The sequence below is a fragment of the Gallus gallus genome, chromosome 4, assembly GCF_016699485.2.
Source record: "Gallus gallus isolate bGalGal1 chromosome 4, bGalGal1.mat.broiler.GRCg7b, whole genome shotgun sequence".
NCBI lineage: Eukaryota > Metazoa > Chordata > Aves > Galliformes > Phasianidae > Gallus > Gallus gallus.
The window spans coordinates 15,471,195-15,484,480 of record NC_052535.1 but is presented as its reverse complement, the minus strand read 5'-3'; the positions used below and the strand labels follow the sequence as shown (position 1 = coordinate 15,484,480).

The window sequence follows — 13,286 nt, the reverse complement described above, 5'->3', positions numbered from 1 at the left end:
TACAGGTCCTTTTAGAGAGCAATGTGGGCAGGGCTTCATCGGAAAACATCTGTATCCCCTTGTTCCTTTCTGCCAGCTCCTCTGGGCTCAGCAGCACTGATATGCAGCCCACATGACTGCCCCATCCCCACCAGCCCTGCTGTTCCTTCTTCTCCAGCTTCCTATTTGCAGCCCTGGCTCTGGCTGCTGCTTTGGTGGATTCACCAAAGGACCCTGTGTCCTGGCCCGCCCATGCAGTCTCCGACCCAGCATAGGCAATGCTGCTGCTGGTCGCACACAGCGCTGCCTTTACCTCAGCCAGACCCTCCCCTGCTCCCTGACTGTGGCTGTGACAGGCCTCCTGCAGCAATAGATCAATATCCCAGGCCATTTTCTAAATTCCTTTCCTACTACAGCATCCCTTTGGCCTCACTCCCTCTTCATCCACCCAACACAGTCCTCATAGGTTGGCACCCAGCCCAAGTTTCTCCCATCTGCTCTCTACCATGTACCCCTTCCTTCAGCTTTAAACACTCCTTCTGCTCCTCCGCTTTACTCTCTCCTCCTCTCTACCGCATGTGCTGTTTTTTTTTTTTTTTTAATTTGTTCTTGCATGGACGCACACAGTTGTTCATAAGCACCTGTTTGAAGCAGGCTGGGAAATCAGATCTACTGAACATGCAGATGCTTCATCCATGCTGCTTGTCTCTTAGCACCACTGCCCTCACCCACTCAGCTCTGGGAGCGCAAAGGCACAGAGCAGCACGCCTTTTCACTCTCACACTTGCTCTGATAAGTGTAAGAATCTGTGCACAGAAACAAGCTGTGGACCCGCATGTAGTGACAGAAGAGTTGTACCCATGAACCCTGAATCAGAAGTATAATTCAACGTTGCCACAAACCCACTGCGACATTCACACTGAGAAGTACTGTTTGAGGACCTTATTTTGATGTATGGAAGCACTTGTTAGCAACAGAATCAGAAAAATCCCTAAGGTGTGGTGTAAAATAAGACAACGCCACATACTGTCAGTTTGCACCTTTATTTTTTAAAAATGAAATAGTCAAAGTACTTTCTTTTTCAAATATCGACACATAATATATTAACTTTTAATATTTACAGCGTGTTGCTGGGATGTTCTTGTAGAAAATGCATGCTTCTGGTCTGAAACCCAGAGCAAAATGCATCAGACCATGTAACTGCAGCCATGTAACATAATGTGTACAGTATCCAGTCACTATTCAGCACAGGAGTTAGAGCAGGAATAAAAAATTGGGATCTATTGTTTCCTAGCAACAAGGCTGAGGCCGTTATAACACAATTTCTGTAAGATCAGAACCTCTAACTGGTGTCGGACAGAAACCAAAGATCTTGGCATACATTGTGAACATTTTACTGTTCATGAGAAAGCGAAAAAGGAACGTTACTTTGACATATATTGTATGCTATGCTTCTCTTCTCTTTTATTGACACTTCTGCCGGAAGAGTATGAAGACTTAATGTGTTATCATGGTTCATACAAGTAAAATACTGTCAAGGACACAATCTGATATACTAACATTTATTAAAAGGCTAAAGTCCACCACAAGATCTAAGGAAAAACTGGGAACTGCCGGACGCATTTCCTTAGACAAGGAATGGCCGGTGGCCAACGTATGGGCGTGTGCCCGATGCCACAGCCCCGTTCCTGCTGAGCTGTGGTTCTCCTCACAGCCGGGACACTTGTGACCTGGTGATGGTTTGTGTCAAGGACAGGTTAAATAACAGTCAGTGTTTGTCGGGAAACCCTCGCAGCCGGCGGTGTCAGCCGGGCCATGGCCTGTGCTCCCCACAGCAACCAGCATCTCGGCAGGACCCTGCCCTTCCGCCTTCATTAAGCTCCAAGTGCAGCCCCTCTGCTGCCTCTTTCATCCCAAGCTCTGTGCCTTCCCACAGCACCGAGCAGTGCCCGGACAGACGGACGGACAGCCCTGAGGACGCTGGCAGTGAGCGCCCAGAGCAGTGCCCGCTGCAACAAGGAGAGGCCGTGCCTGGTGGGTGCAGCTGGGAAGGCACCGCAGAGCTTGGCCTGAACAGTCGGCACAACAGTACCGAGTTGCACATCAACCAGTTCATATATAGGTATTTGGCTATGTTCTACATATAGAGCTATATATATATTTATACCTTTGAAATGTTGTAGGCTGGCTAAATAAATAGGAACGCAAAGGAAACGTTACTTGTACGCACTATTGTTTTGGCTGTCATAAAAAATATACAGCACGTATCTCTCATGGTAGGTACTTGGCTACAGGATAGTGTGCAATAGTGGGTCTTATTTTTTGTTTTATTTTATTAGTTTATAATTTTATTGTATTTATTTTTTCCTTTTTCAGAACCTTGTTTGTAGTGTAGAACGCTAGCATCAAATTATCTGATTTAAAGAACGATACACATTTCCATGCACTTATTTTTCCTTTCTTTACTTTTACTCATTTGGGTCTCTAGGCGATAGTGCAAAATTAAAAAAGCAAGAAAAAAAGGAAAACTACAAAAAGAAAACAAAACAAAACCCAACTCTCAGAAATTATTCTAGCTACTAGAAGAAGAAAATGGAGACTGAACTGTTCCCTGCCTCCATCTGAGGTTGTTCATGGACACAGTGGCCCACAGCTGTTTGCTGTAGCTGCAGTTCTCATGAATCACTGCTGGCCCATGCGATGCTACGACTTCAGCCCCCAGTGCTCATTCATTAATGAATGCTCTTTAGCACTGCTGACTCAACATGACGCTTCCTTTTAGTTTCCCGAATTTCTGAAACTGCTTTGATAAAGGCATTTTTTTCCTTTTCTAACAGGGCCGCATAATATCACCTGATTCTTCATCCATCCAGATTCTTGTAAGAAATACTATTCAGAAAGATACCTTAGACTGTCCACCCAGGAACTGGGAAAATGCCAAACCTACTCTTAGAGACAAACTTGTAACACTTCCCACTTTTTGACCTTTTGGCATAATCTGAGAACAACAGTAATCAAGGCAGTATTAAAAAACACAGCTGTAGGTAATACAAAGTGCATTTCCTGCATATAATACAAATATAACTTTAAGAAACTAAAGGCACAAGCTAACTAAATAGGTATTACATACTAGAAATGCACAGTTCAAGGTAAATCTAATAGCTTCAAAAATTTGTTTATAATGGATATTTAAAGCAGTTTGAAAATGATACGTCATTATTGAATTGCAAAAAAGTATAATTGCTTAAAATATAAGTAAAATAGACTCTAATATTTGACATCTTGGATCAGTGATAAAATACATCATCACATTTATGAATGCACTCTCTATATACAATTCATAAATTATTCTTCCATTGATTAAAAGCATATTAGAGGCTCAAGGATTCAAAGGTCCATTTTTAGGCTGGTGTGGAGGTATTCAAATTCTCCATGATTTTATGGAAAATTGTGTCAAACAGAACTGCTGTTGGCAGCTCCAAATCCTGTACAACAGTTAATGATGAGCCTGAGCAAAATGTATTTTGGTCCACGGGTCCCCCTGGCTGGGATGGAGGGTGGTCGATGGGCCAGGATCTGCTCAACCTGAGCCTGAACCTCTGAGCCTGACCCTGCACCCCCAGAGCTGCTCTGGCTGCAGAAGGAGTAGAGGGAGTCTGTGTGAGGCTGAGACCCAGACAGTCCAGGTCTCGGGTTCCAGTTCAGGCTCATCCCTAACTTTGGTACAATCTGCTCCACCTGCCCAAAAACAAGGTGAAAAAATGAAAATTTGAAAGGGAAAAAAGACAAAGAAAGCACTTTGTTGGCTTCAGGAAATGTGAGCAGAAATTGCTTCAATATATTCACTATGTCTGTTTTGAAAGAAATGTGCAATAACATCACAGTTACAGATACACAGGCTCTATAACAGGACTTTCAGCTCTTTTGGAAAGTCAGCAAAGGAAATGTGCTTACCCAGCCTCTCTCCTGGGCACCCTCCCCCTGCCCATGATAATCAGATCTGTTAAAATGACAAGTGAAAAGAAGGATCTCCTACTCTGCTATGAGAGAACTGTGCCAGCAGCGCATGATACCTTGGGAAATAAAAGTTTCTGCCCATGCAATATAATGCTTTTCTATGTGCTCTAGATATTGAGCTGAAAAGTGAAGAGTCAACCCCAAAATGTTCTACGTTTATCAACATATGTACTATCCACACTTAGGTTCATCAACTCCCAACCCACCAATCTTCTTCACACTTGGAATAATGATCGATACAGTGGGATTATCAGTTTGAGATGAAAATAACATGATGCCTAAACCCAACACCACCACAATTTCCAAATGATCTGTGAAAAGAAGGTCCTGACCAAAGGACTACAGGCAGGACTGAGCCCGTGCAGTTGCTCATTGCTGCACCGCGCAGACCCTCCCGGCTGAATAGTGAAGGTTGTCCCAAAAGCACTGAGCTGAAGCCCGTTCTGGAGCCTACTGATGTTGGTGGGAGGCTCGTGCTGACTGCATTGCTCACCATGGGCTGTTCTGGCCAACCCTGGAACCTGGCTGAGCCCCAGTTGTGCAGGGCAAGCCCTCACCCCCTGCAAGATCTGCAGTTCCACATGTGCTGCTGGGCTCCACAACCAGTGCCAGGGAAAATCTTGGGGAGAGGGCCCTGCACGCAGATGCAGATACAACGCGGTGTTCCTCACTGAGTGAGAGAGGCAGCTATGGCCCGGCAAAGACAAAGCTCATGTGGGGCAGCCTTTAAGTGCTGCATCCAATAAAAGTACTTAAGTACTGTATCTAATAAAAGTTGGGTTAGAAAATCCCATAGATCACAGTTGTGACAAATGACATGTGCAGGGTTGGTGAGCAACTACAAAGTTTCCATACACAGTCTGGTTTTTGTATGCGATCCCTTGAACCTATGGGAGATCTCAATGGGATAAAACTACCCAGTAAGTATAGGTTGCAGAATCAGGCTCTGTAACCTCTTAAATAACTGGTGAATTATTAAACCACCACCAACAAAAAAAAAAAAGTAGTGTTTCTTTAGAAGAAGACAGAGCATGCTGCGCTCACACCTGCCCTGCGCGCTCTGCTTCTGAAAGGTTTGAATACTGCCACACAAGAACTAAAAATCTTCACTGTAATCTCTCAAAGAGTTAAACGAACAATATTAAAATACCATCTTCTGTCACATTTAAAGGCAGTTGGATATGTTTTTTTTTCCTCTATATTTATATATACAGAGTTCTGATCTAGAAAAACCAATACAATAAACCATTTTACGTTTAAAAACAGGCAGTCTTTGGTGACGCAAAGGCAGAGATTTTCTTTGTTACCTTCTGCCTATTTCACTCTGTCTCATAAAGTGAATATTATTGGCACTGTCAGAAAGTTCGAGATACTGCTCCACTGACAAAACAAAATATCCATCATAACCTTGTACCCTCCCAGTGTTTAGAAGCTGCTGTTTCTCTCCATCTGTCCATGCCCTAATCCCCTCTTCCCCTTCCTGCAGCCGTCTCTGCTCCTTAGTCCAGGCCTGAGCCACAGCTCTCTGCCTGGCTACCTCTAGGACATGGTTTTTTTCCTCTTCCACGGTTGTTCCATAGCGAACGTTAAAGCACAGTGCGCCATGCTGCAGCTGTATGTCAGCGAAGCGTCTAGTCCTCCCATTGATCACGGAAGTCATTTGCGACACTGTGACATTCACACCATTCTCCAGGATGCGTCGTCCACCAGTGTTGCCAATTAGGGACAAATCTTCTTCCAGAGACCCCAGCTTGATGAAGTAATGCGTGTCCCGGCCCTCTATGGTGAAGTGTAGGTTCTCCAGATAGTGAGCATTGTTGAGTATGGCAGCGATGCGCCGGCTGTCCTCATTAGCCACACCAATAATGTCCGCTGTGACGATGCCATCCTTGATAGCAAATTTGATGCCTTTTCCAAATACTGAAGGAATAGCTGCAAACCTCGGTTGCTTCACTCCCTCATAGCACTTGCCATCACTATACCTGGGGGTCATTGGAAGTTGATCCAAGGATATAAAGTTTCGGAGTTGCTTCTGTAGCTCACACTGAATACCAAGGATAGTCTGGAAAAGAAAACACCCACAAAGTTTGCAGGAGAGGAATCTCACAGTCTCATAGTCCCTACCAATATCTTAACTGCTTAAAATGGATTTGCAATTGGTTTGCAAACCATCATACACATCTACAGAGCCTGGAAGTATGCATAGGCTTTCAAATTGCAGAAGGTACTACTTTATGTCTCTTGGACTCTTCAGTTTCTAGAAAACAAATGGAACACGTATTTATCACAAATGCTATTCTCATATTTATCCTTCCTTTTTTTTCCCTCTCTCCTGTTGTCACTCTAACAGCTGGTCTTTTGAATTGTAGGCACGGGGAAATCTGAGCGCAAATCTGTACTCTCATACAATTCTAAGGAAATCACTTGTTCATTATGTCTTCTGTAAAATAGCAGTAACAGTTTTTATAACCCATTCTTTAGGGAAAGCAGGCTGTGAAGGTCTCAAGACATTAGAACAATAGAAACCAGGTAGGCACATCAGATCTGTAGATCTTCCCCCCCATTGTGGTGAAGAAAAAAATCTCCCTCCAGCTGTCTATTTGTCTGTCAACACAATATATATCATTAAACTCTTCTTGTGCCTTTGTTATAGCTTCTTCAATATCTCAGTGACGGTTTTGCATGAACATGGTCCATGGACGTGACCCTCCAGCCTTCTGCACTCTATGTGGTCATCTATGCATGCGAAAAGAAGCGTATTCAATGTTGCTGATGAGAACTCACAACGCTTTATGCTTCCTTTTCCTGGCGGCATATGAGAAAGGCATCTATCCTACCTCCTCTATGTAAAATTATGTTTCTTTGTTAACAGCTGCTCCTATGATTAAATGCAAAACATGAACACCTGCTCAGAACATCAGTAGTTGGCCCTTACAGTGACTGCTGGACCATGTGAGCTGCTGCATAGCACTTCTTCAGTGAAAATTAGCCCAGGAGCTTTACAGATCCTCCACAAACCTACAGTAACATCAGTATTTTCCTGCAAAAACTATGCAGAGGAGCAAACTTGTAAAGTTGTTTGTATTCTTAGTGATTTTGCACCTCTTGAGGCTTCTTTACTAAAAGATAACAGTTGTTTTAATTCTTAAATTCCATACAATTTTTGCAGTTCATTCAATTTGTGCATGCTTTTATCCATTTGCTGCAAAGTTTCTTCACTGTGTGCCTAAAAGCTTCTCATTAAAACTCTCCTCTACTCGATGCCAGTAAATAATGTGACAACATGAAGTCTTCTAGTGTAGTTAGACTACTATTTGCCTTGTCAATCAAGCGAAAAATACAGCCACATTGTTTCCTTGGTCTCCAGCATTTTCTAATCAAATAGCTTACTTTAGAAACAGAAGCAATTGAACAGAGTGTTTGCTAACCTTTCCAGGATCCCACTCCTGGGTTTTTGTTTGAAGCTGTAGAAGTTCATATGTTGTCTCCAAAGCTTCGATTTCTGGTTTTGGAAACCCAGGTAGTACATTGTGCAACTGGAAACCAAATAGCTCTAGCCAACTTCCAATGTCTACAAAACAGACAAACAAACAAACAAACAAACAAAAAAAAGGGATTCTGGAAATGAGGCATGTAAATCCTAGAAAAAGTCAGTGTAGTTTACAGAAATCCAAGCTATACAGAAATAATGATTTCATGACAGTTTGTTTTCAATACTGGTTACAGCATTTATTGTAGGAAACAAATCATGTGATTATAAAGCATGGCAATCAAATCAAATCAAAAGTGTACCTACTTTCTATTTATAATGGAAAAAACTTACGTTATGCTGCCTCCATTCTTCCCCTTATTTTAGCATTTAAAAAAGCAGCAGGTACAACTATTAATTATTTATTGATTACCAAAAAGACTAAAAAACCAGATAAAGTTCTCTAAGTTGTTAGCTACTAAAGGAATACAATAGATTAGAGCCAAATACTAACTTTAGATGTCTGCAAAGGATTTCTGGAATCTCGAATCCATACCAGAATCTCACCAAAGGCTGCATTTTCATGAGAAACATGTTACTTTTACCTGTTGTATACTTAGCAACATCTTGGATCCTGCCAACTGGGTAGTTATTTTCAAATGAGTAGAGATTGAATGGTTGTGGGACAGCATTCAGGTGTTTCCATATGTGATGGTTTGGTGTTGTCCACCGACCAGCAATAACATCATAATCCCGCTGACCCAGATGAACCAATTTGGTGAGAGAATCATAGAGCCCTCCATGAAAACCAATGACAACCTGGAAATCTGGGTTAGTGTCCTGGTAGATCTCTCCATATGGGGTGTACAAAATTTCTTTTATGACTTGGCCCCGACTGCTAAATACAGCAAGAGGTGTTCCAGTGTTATCGCAAGCAACATAATATTCTTCTCCACTGCTTAATTCCATTGCAATGAGATGACCTTGAAGATCATAATACAGAGATGTTATTTCTGAGCTACTATGATTGTACAAGTGAGTAACTCGTATTGGGTTGGAGAGATCAGCATAAAAGAACTGCAGGTGTTGTCCCAGGCTTGATTTGCTTGCAACTCGTCTTCCAAGACCATCATAACAGTATTGAACAGTCCAGCCAGACACTTTGTTGTATGCTTTGTTCAGCAGACCATTAGAGTTGTACTCAAAGATCTCATTGCCTCTTTGCCTGAGAAAACCATCTTCATCCATTTTATATTGAATTTCTCCAAGTCTGGTAATGCGATCTCTAAGGTCATATCTCAGAGGAGTGAGGCGTGCACTGTTTCCATGGCTCAGCAAGTTGATGTTGCCATTAAGGTCGTAGCTGTAGCGCCACTGGGTTTTATCATTCACAGACACAGTCTGAAGCTGACCATCAGCATCATACTCATAAAAATACCGTGTGATATTGGCATCTACACCGACGCGTATATCACAGATCACCATACGGCCCATATTATCATACTGGATGGTCATCCAGTAGGCAATAGACTTGAGAATTTCGTACTGTACTTCAATCACCTGGCCATTGGCACTAAAAATTTTGGTATGTTTCATCACAGTGGTGGTTATAACTTGATTTAAATCATAATTAATTACACTGAACTTCCCAAATTGTTCAGTCCTGCCAGAGACATCAACGTAACGGTACAGATCAATGGGCAGAGGCGTCTCGTTTATCATGGCCTGCATACTCGTGACACGGAAATTGTTATAGCTGTAGTCAAACCTGGCATTTACGAGCCCTTCTTCACTAAATCTGAAGATCTGGCGGCCAATAAGTGGACCTGTCCACAGCAAACAGGAGAAAGAGGAAAAGCAAGAAGAGAAATGAATTATGTCCATAGGATACTTAACCTACAGAACTGGCACAGACAAGCTATGAACTCAAATAAACCCTCGAGCCTTATAGCTACTTTACTGTCTCAGGCAGTACCACTAACTATGTTAGATTATTCTCTCACAAACTTTTATTAATGTTTGCTCTGCGGAATATTTACATTTTATTAACATTTGTTTAAATGAATGCTTTTTATTCATAATTATGATTTCTATTTACTTGCAAGATAATTCTAAATGGAATTTATTTTCCATGGTGATTTCCTTCCTCATATGAACAGTTCTTTTGAATTTATGTTACATTATGGTACAAACAGGGAAACTTGAAAACACAATCAATAAAACAACTTGATTTAGTATTTAGCAAATATCCACGCAGTGGAATAAAAACAATCAAACACTATAAGAGCTATTCCAAACCAAGTAATAAAAAGAAAACCGTATTTCAAACGGGGCAGCTATATATGCCTGTGGACACAGACATAGACACACACACATACACGCATTTTTCTATTGAAACATAAAAAATAAGAACTTGTAGACATAAAAATAATGGAATTTCATGACAGGTAAGTACAGAATCAGGGCCAAAAAGTTTAGCAAAATAGTTATAGCTAGACAAACCTGTTTGCCTGTATCTGATGGTGCAGATGAAACCATCATGCATTAAGTGTATGGTTTTAATAACGCCAGAAGATTCCTCGTAAGTAAATGTGACTTGAGTAGTGTCATAAAGAATCTCAGAAAGTCGAGACTGTTTGGAGTACTTATAGAGGACTCTGCGTCCTGTCCCAGGATACAACGTTTGCAGAAGCCGTCCATCCCGGGTGACGTCCTGTATGAAAGCCGCACCACTGTCTGGCGGGGTGTAGATGTTGCGATAGTACCCAACAGAGAGCATGGTCTGCAAGGCATGGCGCACCATGCTAGGCATGGTGACTGACAGCAGGTAGTCTGACTGGTCATACTCAAAGATGTAGCGGCGCTGGCTGTGCAACAGGAGCATCACAGACTGCAATCAGACAGGAATGGCAGTGTAAGAGGCTGATCAAGGACTTTATTATTCATCAACTATCTGCTCTTGTAGGTTGCTTTTACTGTCTGTTTAACCCCAAGTGAAGCTTTCAGCTCCAGCAGACCTGGCCAGCAAGGTGACACAGAACAGAAGGAGAATGATAATAGGGCTAGACCCACAAACTGGAAGGCAGATGTGGCTCTCAGTGGCATTTCAGCCTCATGCTGACTTGCTGCACTACTTTGAAATATTTAGGTCATCCTCTAAGGAAACTACAACAGAGGGGACCTCTTCCTCACTCCTAGGTAGAGCATCTGTACCAGCAGATGTTTCTACAGGAGGTGGAAAGGAGAAATGTTCAGTGTTGTGTACGTGGTGTTTAGCTTTTATTGGAATGGTGCATAGTTCTAGCCCAGCCCTACCCCTTTTTTGTGCATCTTCTGCTAAATGCACAATGTCTCACAGCATGCACGGTAACTCTGCTTACACGGATGAAAATGGACTGCAAGTTCTTTGGTGTGACTACTTCTGTCTCTCTTTTCTTTTTTTTTAAAATACATACAAAGATTAGGTCCCCAGCCTGCAGTAAGCTACTGGCTGAACTCTCTCATAGCATTGATGTGATGCCGCTCTCTATATACTGCTCCCATGCCTGTTTTTAATCTGTCTGCCATTGACAGGGTATGAATAACAAGATCAGAAACATCACTAATACAACTTTAGTGCCCCTCTGTGTCATTTTACAGCACTTTGAGGCTTTTCCACTTTTGTCCAGAATAGTAAAAAGACAGTCAGTAGAATGGTTGGAGACTTAGTATCTTGTCTGGCTTATTAGGGGACACTATAAAAAGAAAACAAAATAATTCCCTATTCATCCTAATAATAGTGTAGTAGATTTTTGAACTATTTACACAGACGGGGTTCTAATTGTTTTAAAGAGTATTGGAGGCGGACTCTCTGTGAAACATCTCCTAAAACTGTCACCTTGCCAAAACAGCCGGAGCCTGGTCAGTCGCACAAAGACCGGTGCCACATGGAGTTCAAGAGCCGCTGGCAATTCCACGCGGCTCTGCTGGGAACAGGCAACTGCTGGGCACGGCCACTAGATGTCATTTGTGCCCAACACATGCACACAGCCCTCGGCCATCTCCCACGGCAGCGAGCAGCAGGATTTGGGAAGGGATCTCGGAGCGTGCAGAGATTTGGGAACGCCATTGGCGAATTGAGGAAAGCGACCCAAAGAAGGGAAAGTGAATGTCGTTAGTGAGAATTATGTACAGGGCCACCGTCAAGGCGCCTTTGAAAACACAGATCGCTGGGACTAGTCCTGGGAAGTGGAAATCTTTTTGAAGATACATAATTAACTCATCAAATGCTAATAAACGGGAAAGTAAATAAACAGGCGTTGGAAGAGAACTGTATAATTGATTTTTTGATAAAAGGAATTATTGGTTCTTATGAGGTTTCAGACAACATTTAGTAATCATTACTTAATTAACACAATGAGCTATTGACTTTAATGGGCCACAAAATTATATCTCCATGTCTAATTCTGACAATGAATTCATCTTCCTTTGGCACGAGGAACAAATTGTGATGAAAGTACATTAAATAGCTGGGAGATTATGTCCATGGTGTGTATGACTTTCAATAATTTAATGACAAGTTACAGCATAAATCAAGCCTGCTGCTACCTAGGCCAGTAAGCTTCTGTCATTTGCTTCGACATGATCAGGATTTGTCCACTTGTGCAGAATTCCAGAATGACAGATTTAAGTCGTATGACTTTATTTATCAACTCGTCATAAACTATGAGCAGACAAAGTAGTTGGAAAGATAAAAAACATACATCTTTCCAAAATTACGGTCCATTAGGCCCAAAGAAAAAATAACAGATTCCTCCAAAAGGCATGTTGCCCAAATATTTGAAGGCTGCACAAATGCCTGTTTACTTGCAATTTGCAGAGCATACTGACAAAAGGAGCCCTGACAAATTTATCTGAACCAAACTTCTGAAGCTTCCAGGGTTTGCCAATCTTGTTAACAAGTGCGAGAACCATACTGCATGCAGACAAAGAAAGAATCACATTTTTATGCATCTTTTTTTTCTCTCTGGGTTAGATTTAAGGTTTTTTTTTGTTTGTTTGTTTGTTTCTTTTTTTGGAGGATCAGGTTTAAATACATTCAAAATAAGTACAGCAAAGTTTATCTTAAAAGTACACATTTGGAACTTTTTAATATATAAATAACTTCAAAGTCATTGGATTTCTTGTGTGTAACATCTGCTATCAGTTTTACCTCACCTGCCCCCTCCTATCCATCCCCTGTGGTAAACAGGTTCAGAAAACCGTTCTGCAAATTCAGAATATATCGGATAGTCTGAGATGCTGCCATTCAAAAATAAAAAGTTTTGAAGGACACTGAATATAATCTCACACTGAGTTATGAAAGCTTTCAAAATACAGATTTTTGGATTTGAGAGACAAAACGATTCTGAATGAGATGCTGCTACTGACGAATGTGATGCTGTTCTTCCTAAGACTGTACAGCACTTATTCCCCCATTTCATGACCATTACCTACAGTCATAAATGAAAATTACAACACTCAGGCAATTTAGACATGAAGTCACTATAAAAGCAGGGCAATAACTCATTTTGTATTAGTTTATTTTTTTCCCCCAAAATGGGCATCATAAATACTAAAGTAATCTTTCTGTTGGCAGGATCAGTCCCTTTTTGACAGCAGAGCACTGAACAGGTGCTAGCTTGCACTCACCACTGTGTAATTCTGGCTTAGGAGAGCTGTGTTTGTTGGGAGGAAACGATTCCATTTCAATGACTTTTTTTTGACTACGTTACACAGAACAACAATGTATTTTTCATCAGTGAGAGTGTCCTTTGTACTTGGACAGAGACAAGGAATCCAT

General features: G+C 41.7%; 1 protein-coding gene across 8 annotated transcripts in view; it reads right to left on the bottom strand.

Moving 5' to 3' along the window:
- Positions 1-1,003: 1,003 nt before the first annotated feature.
- The window catches only part of TENM1 (teneurin transmembrane protein 1), an 846,851-nt gene continuing 834,568 nt past the window's right edge, over positions 1,004-13,286 (bottom strand). For 5 of the 8 annotated variants that reach the window (XM_046939904.1, XM_015278189.4, XM_015278190.4 and 2 more), the window contains 4 exons: positions 9,968-10,355; positions 8,071-9,291; positions 7,425-7,567; positions 1,007-6,058 (listed from right to left, as the gene is read on the bottom strand). In XM_046939904.1, the coding sequence (XP_046795860.1) occupies positions 5,300-6,058; positions 7,425-7,567; positions 8,071-9,291; positions 9,968-10,355 (2,511 nt within the window). In that variant the 3' untranslated portion in view covers positions 1,007-5,299. Of the gene's footprint in view, positions 6,059-7,424; positions 7,568-8,070; positions 9,292-9,967; positions 10,356-13,286 lie in introns of all 8 variants that reach the window. The other 3 variants (NM_001397994.1, NM_001397993.1, NM_204862.2) reach the window with 1 other exon arrangement.